The sequence below is a fragment of the Rissa tridactyla genome, chromosome 2, assembly GCF_028500815.1.
Source record: "Rissa tridactyla isolate bRisTri1 chromosome 2, bRisTri1.patW.cur.20221130, whole genome shotgun sequence".
Lineage (NCBI taxonomy): Eukaryota > Metazoa > Chordata > Aves > Charadriiformes > Laridae > Rissa > Rissa tridactyla.
Window position 1 is genome coordinate 25,158,147 of NC_071467.1, and position 17,615 is coordinate 25,175,761.

Sequence of the window (17,615 nt, forward strand, 5' to 3'; positions counted from 1 at the left end):
GAAAATAAATCAGACATCCACGAGAGTAGGAAAATTTCATGCACAATGTTAGCAAAAGAACCAAGCCAAAAATTATTGTCAAAGACCTATCACAAATGTAACCACATTGCCTATAAATGATAGCATTTGTGATAAAGCTAGAAGATATTAGTCCTCACAGTGCACAAAATAACATTGGCATTAGTATGGTTACCTGTTAGATAAAGCTACAGACCAAGCTTTAAAAAGACATTTTTAATGTAGCTGTTCAATTTGCGTAACAAAAAGCTCACACCAGACTTCAAAGCCCATATTTGTCATCAGAAATTAAGATCTCTAATCACTAATGGATACATCTGACAAAAGAAATAAACAGGCACATGGTCTTAATCCTTTAAATAGTAGTCCCCCAATTGTTAGACCATTTACAAGTCACTTAACAATACTATCATTATGTTGCATCTCCACAGAAGCCAGCAAAGATGAAACACAAACCTAATTTTCGTGGGCTTAACATTTTCACATGGTGAACAGAGATATCAGTATTTACCAGGGGGCAGGGAGGGGGGGTTGCTTAATACAAGCATTTAATGATAAGGCACAATCTCAGAAGTTACGAAAATACTACTTTAGCTCTTTCCAACACAAATTAGATTAGTACTCTTCACAGTAAGAACTATGTCTCTTAACTGACGTATCAGGATTTCAAATCACAAGTAGAGTTACTAGATACTGAAATAACAGGCAGTAAACTTTGACACTGTAATTTCATATCCATAACTGACCTTTTCATTCTTCTTTTCTGCATCCACAGGCTGCTTTGTATTTTCTTTACGGACATTTTGTATTACTTCATCCTCAGATACATCAAGGAAAGACCGTCCATTAGGCTGTGTAAACAATAAAAAATTTGGAGAAAGCAGATGAAGCAAAGTTCAAATTATGCTATGACTAAGATGCAACTATTTGTTGACTGAAAAATGCTCACAAGATTGTTAAGTAAAGCAGACAGGATCATGGACTGGTGCTCAAAATACCTACTGCAGTTCTATATTTACCTAGAAAGTAACATAGAAGTGAGAAAGGAAAGAAAACAGGTCTCCTCATTTCATCTCAATCCTACTCAACACAGGACTTGCTTATCAAAAGGTAAATTGCTGAAAGTTACCACTTTCAAAACAGCTACAGTTCTCTGTATGTATGTGCCATAAATTATGTGCCAAAATATATCTAACTAAATGAACGCATTTACCACTTTGTAGCGGTTCAGCAAGGGGCTGAATTTTTAAAGTCATTTCTAGCTTGACCAAATTTTTGCAATTTCGACCTATGCATATCCCTCACAGCTCACTTCCTTCACAAGTTAAACTTCATAGCAGAACAGAAATTAGAAGTCAAACACAAAGCATGACTAAGCATGACATCCCATTGCTCTTTTCAGACAGACTTGATTATAGGCATTACATTAGTTTAACATTTTCCCTTCTACATAATAAAGGAAAGAAAATTAGCATGTATAACATACAAAGTTAAAACTCTGGTCTTTATCATCACCTTTGACAGCAGAGGCATACACCTTAGCCTATATATTTACTCTGCAAAAATGTAATAATTTTTAAGTCATGTTTCTTGTTAACAAAAAGCTATGACTGAAGTTACTATGCTAAACTGCAGAAAAGATGAAAATAAGCAAAGCATTATACTACTGTTAGCCATTAAATTCACTGATTGAAAAATAATTGTCAATAGTAATTGATACCGAGATCACACAAATTTCATACTGATTCACATTGAGTCAGATAAAGACTGAAAATTAAACAAGACAGTAAGTGTAACTACTTTATAGTTGCTTTAATTTCTGCAATTTCTATTTAAATAAAGTTCAAACTATATCACCTTCAGCTATTTTTGTTACTAAAAAACCAAAAGCTATTGTAGCTCTGCATCACACAGACCCGATTGCTTTAAAGTAAAAGAAAGGCCATATTACAACTTAGTGCAACCTACCCCTTCAAATATCAGAACTGATCCTCAGTTCAACTGGTACAGGTATTGAAGTCTTGCCATGTTATATTATGCTTACAAATCATCCTTGGCATGATTTCACCAGCGCATAACATAATATTGCTTACTGTAGTTAGCCAGCATGCCAACTTCTTATTTCATAACTATTAATAGAAATTGAAAGATCAGGTCACCTAACCCCTCTTCTCCTGCAACAGTCAACTTTAAACTAGACTTTTCATATCTAAGATGCAGTACATTTCCCTCAACATTCTGAACATGAACTATATTTTTACAGATCTGTGTCTCAAAACTCTCTCTGAAAGTTCCCCTCAACAAAGCTCATCGCAATATTAGATTCCACAGGGATACCACAGACCTGGTATTCAGTTTTTGAAAATAACCCCTTGCCAAAAATCAGTTCTTGAACCCCTGTATTTTCTGCAGATTACGCACAGCCATATTATTAGTGGTGTGATGTCTTTCAATCCAGGTTAGTACCTATGACATTTAAGATCTTTAGCTGGAGAAAGAATCACTACTTCTAAGTTATTTAGCAGTAGAGTTAGATAACAGATTTGCTGCATCTATCATTGGACTTGTGTGAAAAAATGTTTATAGTCAACTTTTTTAATTCTGTACTTGCTTTGCTTCTTTGCTATTATAGATATACCTTAAATTGAAAACCTTAATCCCTCTCAGAAATTCAACAGATACAAGTTTTAACCTTTAATTTAAAAAAAAAAGTATTCATATGTTTCTTTGAAGTAATAAACTAATTCATATCCATTAAGAACCCTCTGGAAAAATTCATCCACATGACTGTTTAAAATGCTGTCTGACCATCTGATCACGTAAACAACCACCATAAGAAATATGTTGAAAAACTTGTACTTTGATACGTTTCTCCCTGAATGCATCCCTGAATTGTAGTAGTTTCCTTTCAGTGGAAGCTTTCCACATTTATTTTCTGCCCACAGATGAATCATAGAATTTTAACCAAAATTCATGTGACCATTTTTGGATATACCAAAGATGGTAACAGAAGCGGCAAAGAAAAAAAGCTTTTCTATAGTATTCAGAAATGTTTATTTTAAGACAACTACAGCCAAAAAGACCAAGTTTAAAACTTCATGGTAATATATTAACCATCCACTGACAATATTAATGCATTCAAATGGTGCAATTTATTATTTGCCATCTTTTTTTCCTCATCCTTAAAGCTATAGGGAAGATGCAACAAGGCAAAAATAGTGCTGTCAATAACATTACTGATTTCTGAACGCATTTCTTGCCTGCTGACCTTAAAATCCCTTCTTCATACATATTAATTTGAGGGTGTTAAGGTAACACGAAAATAGAATAAAGACTGTGCTGATACTGTTAAAATGAAAAATACTGTTCTTTAAATATGATACAGCACAACCGATAACTCAGTTTCACACTTCAAATGGTGGTAATGAAATTGCTATCATTTGAGTCTTACGAAAGCCGTATTAGACAAAGTCTGTAGTTATACGCTATAAAGATATGCCTACTTAGCATACCTTTGGCCAATGAAAGAATCTGTTTGCCAATATTTTCTGTAAGCTTCTCTTTAAGTAAGAAAATAAGGAATTTTCTCACTGGAGAATCCTACAGCCCTACTTCTGTAATTTGACTAACATATACACAAAATCAACACATATCAGTTGGAAGTATGAAAAAGTCTTTATGCAGTCTATTTCTAAGTGCAATAAGCGCACCATTATGTGCAAACAGTCACAGTATGAAAAGTTCTTTCAAGCATATCAAGTAAGAAACTTTCTCAAATGAATGCAAATGTTTTTACTGAAATGTGTGGCATTTACTGTCCAGGTGTACTTCAAACAATAGGAAGTGCATCGTCAATTTGGTATTTTCTGCATCTACAAATAGATGGTATGACTTGCTTTCTAAAGCTGTAACAGAGTACAGAAGATGGTTACTCTCAAGTTTCTACGGTGTTTTGCACATTGTACAGAAACGATGTAAGAACAGTTTCCCCTTTTTCTGCTGAAGGTTTAAAAAGTACACAAGAGAGGCACAGCAATTATTCAGAAGGAAGAGGAATTAAAAAATCACAGATCAAGAGATTTTTGGAAAGAAAAAAAATTCTCAACAGGGGCCAAAGAATTGTGACAGGAGAAAGAGCTACGTCCCTCCAGGAGCTTAAAAAAAACAAAACAAAAAAACAACAGAAAGAAAAAAGAGAGAAAGGGACATCAGGTTTACTGCACAGAACCTAAAGTAAGGGTACCATGATATTACCTTGCTCCAAGCAGATGGAGAAAACCACAACTGGCTCTGTAAACTATAGTGTTAATGAATGCTATACTGCTTCAGCTTCTTTTTTTTTTCCCCTCAGTCTGCCCGTAGCAAGTAAATAAACAGAAACCTATAGCTGCTACTATATTGAGTCAACACAATGCTATTTAGCTAAACTTATTTTACTAAAATATCAGTAAGTTATATACTATATACTGCTACCTATACAGCAACGGAATAAAGCCATGTGCAAGTAACAAAGCAATAATAGTCTTCCTCAGAAAGGAAGAACATTTCTGATCCTGAGAGTGACGCATCACCTGCCATATGATGAGCTCAGTAATTCTGTATTAAAGTAACCCTACAGCTTTTAATTAGACATCTGTAGTGTGCTCTTTAATGCTACAGACCAGTTGCTCTAAGCTTTCTGAAACGCCCGCAATGGAAATCTAGACCCAGGCATAGCAAACCCTGTAGTAAATCTACTGATAATAGGCTTACTCTTTTCCCTCCACAGACCTCAGTATTAGCATCACAGCACACACAAACACAAGACAAAAATGACTAGGCAGCAATCAGTAAGAATTTTTGTTGCATCTTTAAATTTCCAATGTTATTTTGAAAATTTTTCACGTGAAAGTCGGAAAATATTGGGACATGCTAATACAGGTCTCTATGAACTTATCTTGGAAAATGGGCATGAGGCAGGCCTATGACACTTTGCCACTGGTATAAATTTCTACTACAGTCAATGACTCAGTTTGTGCATTTTCTTTATGGAAAAGGTGTTTTTTTGGGTTCCCCCCCCAATACCCCCCTCCCCCCCCCAAAAAAATGAATACAAAATACCATAAAAATAACTTTAAAAATTTTAACAATACAGAATGACAGCTTGACAGCTGAAAAAATATTTGACTATTTTGATTATGAAAATATTTGCTCTTACATAGCCTTAACTTTCATTATTTTGTGCCTGAGTAAACCAAGCTTCAAACAGTACAAGTATTTATATTCACCAAAGATGCCAGTTAATTAAGTTTTATATAAAATACAAACTTTGCTTTTATGAGGCCCTGCACTACAGAGTACTGTCAAGTTAACAGTGTATCTACCTCTCCCACTCTATCTCCTGTTGAGGCATTTTTTAATGTCTTCAATGATGACTTGCAAGAGTTTATGCTTTGTTTTCATACTGGAGTTTAAAGAAAAAAAAACAAGCAAAATCTAAATTATTTCTAGGATTAGACTTCGTTTTCAAGAAGGCATAACAGATCTACTAAACCTTGAAGGATTTGCTGTTCAAGATGGCAAAAAAAAAATAAAATCAATGCATCTTTAATGTTCCTTCTCCAAAATGGGGACCTAGCTACACTGGAAAGATTCTGCACCACAATGCTTCCTCTTCTTGGTGCTCAGTGTTCAGTCTCTTGCAACTTCCAGAATCAACTTCAGTAATTCACTGCTCAAAGACAGGTTTTTAAGATATTCTAGCCTTAACTTCTCATTAAAAAAAAAAACCACACCAAACTTCTCAAGTTTCAATACTGTCACAGACTCAAACGAAGGTACAAACCCATTTTCTCTCTTTTTCTGGTCATTAGGTAAATAATTCCTATTTTATAGAGCAAGATATAATTAAAAGACACGGTTATAACAGGCAGGGGACATCTGCTGCACTTTCATTCCTACAATCCATTTGGACATAAACAGGATTACAAACACACTAACAATATAAAAGCTATAGAAGCAATCCCTTCAAACCCCAAAACTATGATAACTGGAAACTTTAGAAGGACAGTTGATAATTTCTGCATTTCTACTAGTTTTCTCATTAAGTGAATGCATACTGTCAAAGATGTAAGGTTCCCACACCACATACTAAGGATTTAAAAAAAAAAAAAAAAAAAAAAGAAAGAGAAAGACCGGAATGAGCTGTTTTTAAGGGGCTGCTAAGACACAGATTTCCTTATTAAAGAAGATGATCCTTACTGTAACAACTAAATCAGACATATTCCTACTGAGGCAAGCTCACCACAAGACTGATGCTAACAACTTCTGTTGAAAAGACGCAGCAAAAAGCCTTACTCAAGTTTGAATCATCACAGCATTTATGGGGCTTACAATGCTACTTCCAATAGTCTGTACCTGCCTGGACTGCAACTCCTGGCTTGAAAATCTACACCATACTAAGGTCGCACACTAAGGTCGCCACTATCAGCTCCTAACCCTGCAAGCACTCGATTAATAATAATTAAAAAAAAAATTAATGCTTTCATATAATTGTTTCAATTAAAAAGCTTCTAAAAAGAGACGAGCGATCTTTTTTTTCCTCATTACCCAGGACTATTAACGTGTAATTTCCGCTTGTGCGCGCTGCTCCTCCAGGTTTTCAAAGCAATGGAGTAACCCAGACGACACGAGTCACCTCCGGAGCAGCCAGCCAGGACACAAACACACCCCCCCCCCCCCCTTCCTCATACAGGCAAATATCACCCAGGTGAACCCCACCGCGGCTTAGGGTTGGGGGGAGGGTCTCTATGCTCTATGGCTTCCAGACCTTGTGTCCCCCTTCTCTCCGGTGCCTATCTAACTTGCAAGCCTTTCGCCGAGCAGCGGGCACCGGGGACAAGCCCCAGGGAGAGTCAGCCGCGCTAAGGGGCGCTCACCACACGCGACCTTCCCCCCTCCCCCCAGCCTCGGGGGGCCTCGTCTCGCCGCGCCCGGCCGGGTGCCGCCGCCAGCCCCGCCGCCGTCCCCATCCTGCCGCTGTCAATGAGCCTTTCATCCCCCCCCGCTCCCCCGCCGGCGCCCGGGCCCGGCCGCCTCCCCCACCCCACCGCGTCCTCACCCCTTCCCTCCCGGAGCGGCACGGCCCTCGCAAATCCCCACCCCCTCACCCGCGCCGTTTTCTCCGTCAGCTTCTTCTTGTTTCGCTTCTTCTGCTCGTCGCCTTTCAGGTGCAGCTGCCCGGGGCCCGGGCCCGCCGCCTTGCCCTGAACCCCGCCGGCTGTCAGGCCGGCACTGGCCGTCTCGTCGCCCTTCCTCTCCGCCGCGCTCCGCGCTGGCTTCTTACGGAGTCCGCCACCGCAGGCCACGGCCAGGAGCAGCCCCAGCAGCCCCAGCCCCAGGGCGACCGGGACGACCAAGGCGAGCCAGGTGGGCAGGCCCTGCGGGTCGAGGCCCAGCTCGAGGCCCAGCTCGGCACGCAGCAGGCCCAGGCCGCCCGACAGGACGTCCCGCACCCGGGCCGCCGCCTCCTCGGCCTGCTGGGCCGCCGCCTCCTGCCAGCTCCCCGCAGCCATCGCGGCCCCCTACCCCGCAGAGGCCCAAACCGGGCGGGGCGGCGAGGGAGCGCTCAGGCCGAGCGCATCGCGGCCTCGGGAGACCCGCGCTCGCCTGCCCGAGCCGGAGCCGCCGCGGGTAGTAGTGGTGGTGGTGGGGTGGGGGGGGAGGGAGGACAGGACACGAGCGGAGCCTCGGCGGGACGCGGCTGCCTCAGCCCCGCAGGCGCCCGGGTCTCCTCCTCTTCCTCCCCGCCCTCCACCTCCCGCGCAACGTCACCACCCCGCCGAGGGCCCGCCGCTGCCGCAGCGCGCCGCCGCCACGGCCGCGGGGCGGAGGGTGACGCCTGAAGGGCGGGCGCGGAGCTCCCCGCCTCCCGCCCTCTCAGCGGCCGCCTGGCGCCCTCCTCCTCCCCCGCCCTGCCCTGCCCGGGGCGGCGCGGAGAGCAACCTCGACGTGGCAGCCAGCGAGCGGGGCGGGAGCGGCGGAGGTCGAGCGGCAGCGGGGCCGCGCCGCCCCTGCGGCCGGGGCGGGAGACCCCGCGGCGCCTCACACGGGGCCGGGGATGGTGGCTTGGGGTCGCCACCGTGTCGTCGGGCTGTGCGCCTTTCCCCTGTGGGCACCCACACACGCGCACAGAAACACGCCCGCGCCGCGGTACGCGCAGCGGACCGCCCCCGGGCGCGGTGGTGAGGCGGCGGGTTGAGGGACGGCCTCGGTGTCCCGGACCCCCAGCGGGGCCTTCCCGGACCCGTGGCAGCGTGGGCGCATTTCCCCCGTGACGGGCGCTAATCGGTTCTTATTTCAGTTTGCGGTTGTCCCGGGGCGGCGGCGCAGCTGCGGTAACTGCCGGTGTGTGGGTGCTGTTAGCAGCGGTGTAGCTCCGGAGGCCGCCCTGGGGCCGTGTCGGGGGTCTCCGGGACTTGCAGGGAGACGCTCCTTCACGTCAGCCCTCACAGGCCGGGATCGGGGCCCCTCGGAGGCCAGCTGTTCTGTGGGGAAGGCATTTGGAAATTTTGCAAAAGAAAAAACAATCAGTGTGCTTTTAGTTGTTTGTAAATACACTAGACAAGGCAGTAAAACTACATAGATGTTTTCTAAGGGCCATATTTTCTAAGATCTTAACTCCCACAAACTGTCTTGATACACCAAATTAAATAGCTTTATGAAAAATACAGCTGTGTGTATATCCAGTGGAAGTTGTTTTGTCGCTGGGAACTCCAAAACTGGGCTTTTCCACCTAATTTAAAAATGACCCCTAAAAAATTTGACCCCAAATACATGTCTTGATTTTTTTCAGAATTCCGGTCTCGCAGCATCCAGAGTTCCTGCAGAATTTGAGCTGTCGGAACCTCAGAGCTGGCGTTGTTGAGTGGCTTTACAGTGACTCTAGTATTCTGTGGTGGTGCGTTGCCGGAAAGTAATGTTGTGTCCCATTCTTTTCATTTTCAGTTCTACTTATAAAAGATGTTCCTCCCTCATAGCTTGCTAGAAAAATACCTGGCTTTAGTGCATTGAAATCTGCATGGGTTACTTGAAATTTAAAATGTGGTAAAATAAAATTCATTTGTTTAAACAGCACAGTGATAGCTTACGCTGTTTGTATATACTCATAACTTTGCTTTATTTTGTAAATCAATGTATCTTTGGACATACGAGTATTTATATGTTTTTAATGTTCTCAAGGCTTTTTAGTAAAGTATTCCTACAGTGCTCCTAAATCCTAGGGTTTTTTTATGACACCACCAGGCAGTCAATTCCAGCTTTTCTACTTGACTTCAGTTGGAATGAAGGGTGTTGCTGGAAGTAGTGGTAGCAACAATCAGTGGTAGCTGAGCATTTTACTGGTGCACATTTATATACTTTTAGAATATTAACTTTTTTTATTCAAAGTCATAATACTTTAGGCTTTTTATAAGCCTTTTGTGCTTCAGCACACCATGCACATTTATTGGAAAATATTAACTATCATTGTACTGGTTGTTGCATAACTCAGCTACCCTAGCATGTCAAATAAATTATTCTATAAGTAGATTCTTTGTTTAAGATGTTGCCCTACAGAGATAGAGGTGGCGGAACGGTGATCACGTGGTTTTAGTTCAAAATACATTATCTGAAAAAATATGCCTGACAAATTTGAAAGCTTCATTCTGCTGCAACGAATGTATTTTTAAAACCCAGGCCACAGAACAGTAGATGTTGTTCATTTTAAAGAGAACACTGCAAGAACCTGGTGGGGCTGAATTCCACAATGCGAGTGGCTGAATTTGAGACCCGCCGAAGCTTTTTAAACGCAGCACCGTGGCACCACCCAGTGGCAGCGTCGTGAGAAGCCGAGCAGTCATAGGAAACGGATTTACGTGAACAAAAAAAAAAGGTAGCAGATCCTCACTTGAAAATAGCCGCTTTCAGTCTTACTCGTCTGAGCAAGTTAATCTGAAACTAATAGATATGTTTTTATTCTGAACTAATGAGATACAGCCGTAAATAGGCATACAATTTGCAGCAAATTGAAATACGTTGAAGAAAGTTTGTGTGACTCATTAAAAATGGTGGGAACATACATACTACATACTCTGACGGTATTCATCAAATAAAGCAAACATTCTATTTTATACTAATTTCGATACTAATATTAGTTTAATGTTAATCTTCAAATGTTTTAATAGATTTGACCCAAGCTACTCCAGAGATTCTTTCTGGCAGTGCTGAATATGAAACATCTTTCTCATGACATTCTCCGAAGGATCACAACAGAGTGTGGAATGACATTACAAAAGAGAAAATAATGACCAACTTGAAAATAATGAAGACAAAGCTTAATTTATTTTATTTTTTTTAAATGTAATCTCTCTTGTCTCTGCAAACATTCCTTGTTTTATCACAATGTCTATTTGACATACCCATAAACACCTCTCCACAACCATATTTAGAACTCAGCACCTGCTGTTTGGCATGACATGAGGAAAAAGGAGCTATTGCCTCATAGATCTCAAAATACCTGTTCCATGCGGATTTTGTTACTATCATCTCAAACAGTATTGAGGCCATATGTCCTGCAGCTTTAGATATTCCTTAGACTAGAAGTCAGATGGGTACAGCAAAAGCAAATTAAGCGTCTAAGCATTTAAATAAAGTAAGCAGAATCCCAACAAAACACATTTAAGCTTTTTCTTGTTTCAGGAAGTTGAAAAAATCTTGAAGAATGGGCAGTTATACTATCTCACATAGGTCACGACTCCAGATTGCTTTAAGGTGAACTCAGTACATAATTTAAAATACTAAGGCAGATGATACTCATTATTGATCCTGAAGGAGGGAACAACAACAAAAAATCCCTGATCCAACAACCACCATCCTTGTCAATGTTAACAAATATCCAGGAAAGGGATGAGTAGTCTGCAGACAGAGTTTTCCTTGGGAAATTATTCATCTGGGTCATGGCTGGGTGTCTTGGGCTAGGGCTCAGCCCAGGCTGAGGATTGGGTTTAGAGTTAAAGATTGGATTAGGAGCAGGAGAGTCATCATGCCTAGGGATACATTTGGAGTGGAGCTACCAAGGGCAGCCAAAGAGTGGTAGGACATGGAAAGAATTCTTCCCTGAGGCATTTTTCATCCATGCCATGGCTGGGCATATTGGGGGAGGCTCAGCTGATGTCTGGAGCTAGGGTGGGCGTTAACATCATGTACATGGTTGGGAGAGAGATAAAGCCTAGAGCTACGGTTGGTGTGGGGCAGAAAAAAACCAGCCTTTTCTGTAAGGGGTAGGCTGCAAAAATAATTCTTCCCTGAAATCTTTTTAATCTGGGTGCTAGCTCAGGGTTGGGAGTGAAGGCTCAACCCATCCTTTGCATTCAGACTAAGTTAAGAGTTTTAACAGGGCAGAGCCTAGAGCTCCACTTTGAGTCAAGCTGAGAAAGGGTTCCAGAAGGAATTCTCTTCTGAAAACTTTATGATCCTGGTGATGGCCTGGGGTCTTGGCCTAGTCTCTGTTGGGGCTATAGTTAGGCTTAGCAACAGGGAACAAAAAAAGTTTGTATTTCTGTTTGGAGTGAGTCAGGAAAGGGGCTGCAAGAAGAATTACCCTCTGAAAAATTCCTCTGATTTCATGTGATTGATGGTTAGGGGCCTTGGGCTAAGTCTCAGCCCACAGTTATGGTTAGGGATCTGATTTTGTTTAGGGTTGGGAGAAGAGAGAAAGTCTAGAGCTCCACTTGGGCTGAGATTGGAAAGGGACTGTCAAAGGAAGGGGCAGGGGACAGAAAGAATGACAAAGAGGACAGAACATGTCTTCTGAGGACATGTTCACCTGGGCTGTGGCTGAGGATGTTGGGCTATGGCTCAGCTGACACCTAGGTTTGGGGTAGGGGTTAGAAGAGACACAAAGAGTGGGAACTCCAGTTTAGTGGTCTGGAAAGGGCCTACCAAAAGGAAGAGTGGAACATCAAAAGGATTCTCTCCTGAGATCTTTTCCACCTGGGCTGTGGCTCCGATCTTTTGCTGACATGAGGACGTAGATATTTATCTGAGTCATGCCTAGGATATTTTGGTCTTAAGTCTCATCCAACACAATGTCTGGAGTATTTGGGGCTGCGTCTCCACCAACACATAGGTTTAGGGTTGGGAGAGAGACAAAGCACAGAGTTCCATCTGGAGAGAGGCTCAAAAGGGGCTGCTGAAGGAAGGTGTAGGTTGCAAAAAGAATTTGTCACCGAGAACTTGTTCATCTCGGCTATGGCTGGAGGACCTGGGCTATTGCTCAGTGACCTCCTGTTCTGAGAGTAGCGAAGGATTTCAGCAAGTCTTTGAACAATATCAGTCTTTCTAATGCAGTGCTTCAGGAAGGATTTCTTTCCCACCTAACGGGAGAGGAAGAGCATGGTTTGGTTAGAAGATCCATGTCCTGGATCTTCTTCCATGACCTTGGAAGTTCACCTTTTTTTTTCCTGTTGACATGATCATCTTTTTGAGCTGACACAGAATCCTAAGTCAAAATTCACTGTTAAGGAATACCGTGTTCTTCAAAGTCTTTCTTAATTTTACGTTATTTTTCATTATAGTTCACATTCTTGTGTGTAACCATATCATTCAAATATAGAAACATTCTGACAAAAATCATAAACTAAACTCCCTGTACAAAGGATAAGTCTGTTCTCATTAAACCTTTGACATAAATAGTGTTTAGTCATCAAAGCTAAATTGTTGTTATGACTGATGGAGCTCATAAGTGTCTCGGGAGGTGAAGAACACTTTGGCAGACTGTTCACGTTCAAATTTCTATCAACCCTAAGCACCGAGAAAAATAAATATGCAAAGACTTGCTACCCAGCTGAGAAAAAAACCCTTCAAATTAACGGAAAGCAAACACCAAATTATAGGCCTATTAGCTCATATCACTGGTTATATGAAATTGTTTTCTGTATTTTTTCAAGTGTATGTTAAATATCTCCTGTAATGTGTCTTCTAACATTTATCTCTAGAGAGTTTTCACAGCTTTATTTTATAGGCAAGACAGTTTTCCTAATACAGCATTTTAATTGAGAGGTGGTTGCTGTTCATACAGATGGCATCAAGTTAACCCGAAACCATGTGGTTCATTTATTAGCAATACAATTACAGGATCCAAGTGTGGAGGCTCATTTATGTATTTAGCCTTTTGCACTGCAGTCTATGTCGCTGCCTTTCCTGAGCTGTGAGTACCTGAGCTAGCTAGTGACAGAAGCAGCAGGGACATTAGTGGGGACGTATTCAAGCTATTTTAGTTGTTCTCATATGTTCTACTCTAAATAATTTTGTTATAGGCTTGGACTGTTTTATGTCATTCTGACCTAGAGGTAGGCGAGAATATTCCAAAATACCAAATGTCATCAGAAAACTCCAGTTCAGGGAAATGACAGTCATGGAGGGAAATGTCTCTGTTTCAGTGAGCTTTTGATGCAGCACACCTGGAGCTCCCACAGGGACCCTGACCTTGTCCAGTTCTCCTGATGGCTCATATAGCAGGGTGCTGTGAAGCCTGAGCACCCTTGGCTATGAGGTCTACCACAGAGAAGACCTGTTCTGTACTCTTGGAAAACCCAGAAAACCCAAACCCTTGCCTGAGCTAGGATATCATGGTTTTTCAGTCCCATTTTTAGTAGATGGAAAGCTGTATAATCCCATGGGAGGAGAAAAAAACCCCAACAGTCAGTCGTGAAATGATGAATAATACATAGAACATATGTGAATTCAGTCTGCACTGTCAGTGCTAGAAATGGCATTTCTTAACTTTTGGGTACTTGATTTGGCATTCTTAGTTATTCTTAATGTGAGAATTACATACCAGTTAGACTTTTTAGAAAATCAAATAGGAAAAAAAGCTTTCCTGATTTTAAAATCTACTTCAGATTGAAATTATTCCTAGACAGAGTAAAAACCTCAGCCTCATTTAAAACTCATTGAAACCTGACAGCCGGAAAGATTGCTCTATCTATAGTATGTATGTTTATAGTGCTCAATAAAATAATCCCAGGGATTGTTTCAGTTCCTGGCCCTGGGCTCATGCTGGCTCACACCCGTGCTGCTGAATACTGTCTTGTAGCTGACGGGCTGTGTCCATGCTGAGTAGATTGTGCCTCTGGGTTTCATTTGGGTACCATGTGATGTTCCTATGGCCCTAAGAGATAACTGCTATTTTTTGGTAGTTTGTTTTGTTTTTTTTTTAGGTCCTACTGCCTGAAGCAATGTGAGGGCTTTGTTGCAGCTTGACAGAGTGAGGGCTTTGTAGAATGAAAGTGAGGGGTGTATGCTTTGCTCTGCACCATAAGGATCTGTGAAGATGTTTCAACACATGAAGACTGTGTAGGTCGGACAAGTCAACAGCACTTGCAGTAAGGTATCCTGAACATGCTGCCTGAATTTTGGTTGGAAAGTTAGCTGGAGTGCTCCAAAACAAACCTGGGATGCAAACTAATGGTTAAGGACTGTCAATGCCCAGAGTAAATGATTCAAATTTACTCCTTGTCCTCTTTTTTTATACAAAGAGACCTATCTAAAATGTCTAACATAGGACTTAAAGGAAGTGTTTGCTTTTGAATATTTCCTCCTAGACATCATCCAAGCTCAACCTGAAAGTCTAAAGTAGAGCCTGAAAGACCACATAGGTTTCTATGAAGTTTTGTGCATTAGCTGCCAGACCAATGCTTTTTGGTAATCATGTAGTTGTTACTTAGTCATTCCCTGTATGGTTTTGATCTAAACCAGAGCGCTGCTGTGCAAAACATTCACATTTAGAATTGCAGCGTAAATTAGGTTGGAGTGACCCATCTATGCCTATCCGCTGCTCAAAGCAGGGCTAACTTCAAAGTTGGATCAGGGTGCTTGATCTTGTCCAGTCAGGTTTTGAAAATCTCCAAGAATGGAGATTTTTCAGGTTCTCTAGTTTCAAGTTTCAGTGCTTGGCCACACTCTTCTTGTGAAAAATGTTATCTTTATATCCAACTGGAATTTCCTGTGATGCGGCTCGCAGATGTTGCCTCTTGTCTTTTTGCTGTGCACATCTGAGAAGAGTCTGGCCCTGTTCTCTCTGTAACTCTTACTTTGTTAGCTGAAGACAGCAATTAGTTTCCTGTTAGCCTTCTCTTCTCCAGGCGAACCAAAACCAACTCTCTTTCTATGTCATATGCTCCAGCCTTCTAAGTATTAAAAATTACTGAGAAAACAGTGAATTTTACATTGAGAAAATGCATTGTAGAGCCTGCAAATCAGTATGTAAATTAAAAGAAAGCTGGGAAGTAAACAGATATTTTGGGCTGAAGGCTAAATCAGAGCAATGGGGACAAAGGGAAAAATTCCTTTCTGAAAAGGCAGAAACAATTTTGGCCAATCAAGATGTGAAACATGCCTTTTTTCCTCTTTCATTTAGAGTTATGTCTTTTGCTTAGTCTTTTTCTTGTTTTAACTTAGGCTATTTTTAAAATATGAACACGTTCTTTTGAAACATAAGTTCGTATTTTAAAGCTTTTGGCATTTCTGAACAGAAATATTTTATTGCAAAGAAGTTGAACTGTTTCAACCTATGTGGATTTTCCACGCTGTCTCCTAGCTAAAACTGCTAGTCAGCGGTTTGACTCAAATTCATGAACACTTCCCTTTAGTTCCATTTTACCATATTCACTATTAATTGATTCTTCTGTATGTTGAACTTTAAGAAGCGTTTTATAGCTTCCAAAAGGTGAACAGGCAGGCCTAAGAGTTTCATTAAAAAAATGAAGACCTAAAAAGTTGCAGGTGTTTAATTCCACATATTTTTCAAGCACGTTCATGATCATGAACCAGTATGATGCAAACACTGCAGACTGCACACTGAATTTCTGAGCAGTATCCCAGCTTTCTACCTGCAGCTGTGCTGCCTCCGTCTTACTGGCCTGTGGCTTTTGTTGACTTTAGAAAAACTCTGCAAACTCTGCATGTCCCCTTGTCTTCTTTTTTCCATTTTATTTTTAAAGTCCCATTAAAGTACAAAAAAAAAAAAAAAAGCAGTCGCCTAACCTAAGGACTAACTTGTATGATACTTAGGTTTATTATGTGTCATTTATGGAGACTATTTCAATTCAACAATTGCTGCTCCATTTTTACTGTGGCTAAAATAGACATTCTATTTCCTGTATTAAAATCATACTCTCAAATCCTGTCATGAAGTGTGGGATATTCTTTGGGGAATTATAGTGAACAAGAATAAGAAAAAATTCTGAGGATATCAGCAGTCTGTGTGCATTAGGGAAGAAATAACAGATGCTTAAAAATCTTTACAAGCCAATGGACTCCTATTAAAATCCAAGGTGATACAATTATGCGGATGCCAAAGTGCGTCCAACAGTTACACACAATTCCTAATGCTGATGTCTGGATAATATTTTAAAATATTTCTATTTATGGTGACCATTTTTCCCAAAGTTCTCTGGGATAAAGCCTTCTGAAACACTGCATTTCTTGCAGTAGCATTCAAACAGTAACGAAGAGAGATTTTTAAAAAGACCGAAAGGTCTTTTACTGCCATTTCTGCAACCTTACATATTCGTCCTCTCATTTAACTTCCTCATAGCCCTTCCTGTTCCCCCTGGATCCTGCCACGTTTTGCATTCCAGTTATGCCTGCACTCTTGCCCTTTCCTAATTCCATAGTTAGGTAACTCATGCTCTGATGATTTTTTTTTTTTTTAATTAAGCGTATGCCAGTATAATATACAGTATAACTCATGAAGAAACAAGATCTAAAATGTAATATAGCTAAAAAGTTTGCTAGCGTTTAGTCCTGTTACTCCACGTTACATCTTGCTTTTATTCTGTCTGTGTTGTAGTACAAACTGTTCAGGGCAAGACAATACCTTTTTTGGTACATCATTATCAATTTTTTGTGGGTTTGGGTACAGTGGCATCCCCTTCCTGATGTGCCTTGGTGCTTTTAGTTACTGCTGTACGGACCCAAATACTTGAATGGATCAGTCTGGCTGGGAAAAGTATGAAAGAGGCTCCATCTGCTACATGTGTTAGAGAAGAACAACATCCTGAAATAAAGAAAGAGAATTTGACTTAATGTATTCCATTTTTGGCTCTTCCTTAGAGATCTCGTATCTGTCTTGGCTGCTAGGGAGCACTGGGCACATTTCCAGCCTGGTTAAATTGTCTGTCTAGGCTGATAACTATCCAAGCCTCAAAAAATTACAGCAGAAATCAAATCAGCTTTTGGAACTGTCTTCTGCTAAAGAAGGGGAGAACTAGAGTAGTCTAATTCTCAGGGAAGAGGACAAGATGCTATGGTGCTGAAAAAGGGCAGATCAGGAGAATGAAGAGTAGTAGGAGACCTACAGGGCCAGGAAATTGTCTGTGATGACTTAAAAAGAAACCTTTCATCTGGTCCTCTGCACTCCCTTCATAAACCATGGTAGCAACTGCTTGCAATATACTAGGTTACAAGGGAAAAGTGAGTGCTGCATTAATAGTAATAATTACCCTAAAAATGTCTTCTTTCCATGTATTATCAGTATTCCTAATCAGTTATGTGACATTTTAACAAGTCACTGACTA

The 17,615-nt window shown here is 41.4% G+C and overlaps 1 protein-coding gene and 1 long non-coding RNA gene across 4 annotated transcripts in view; one reads left to right on the plus strand and one right to left on the minus strand.

The window, feature by feature from the left end:
* The window catches only part of MTDH (metadherin), a 35,028-nt gene extending 27,239 nt beyond the window's left edge, over positions 1-7,789 (minus strand). Inside the window, exons 1-2 of one of the 2 annotated variants that reach the window (XM_054190022.1) lie at positions 7,167-7,789; positions 765-869 (exon numbers count right to left, since the gene is read on the minus strand). In XM_054190022.1, the coding sequence (XP_054045997.1) occupies positions 765-869; positions 7,167-7,571 (510 nt within the window). In that variant the 5' untranslated portion in view covers positions 7,572-7,789. The remainder of the gene's footprint in view (positions 1-764; positions 870-7,166) is intronic. The other variant, XM_054190021.1, reaches the window with a different exon arrangement.
* A 207-nt stretch (positions 7,790-7,996) lies between these two features.
* LOC128904943 (uncharacterized) lies at positions 7,997-10,477 on the plus strand. 2 transcript variants are annotated; one of them, XR_008464688.1, is made up of 2 exons: positions 7,997-8,971; positions 9,733-10,477. It is a non-coding gene; the product is annotated as an uncharacterized LOC128904943 (long non-coding RNA). The 2 variants fall into 2 exon arrangements; XR_008464689.1 differs by having other exon boundaries at positions 7,997-8,956.
* The last annotated feature ends 7,138 nt before the right edge of the window (positions 10,478-17,615 follow it).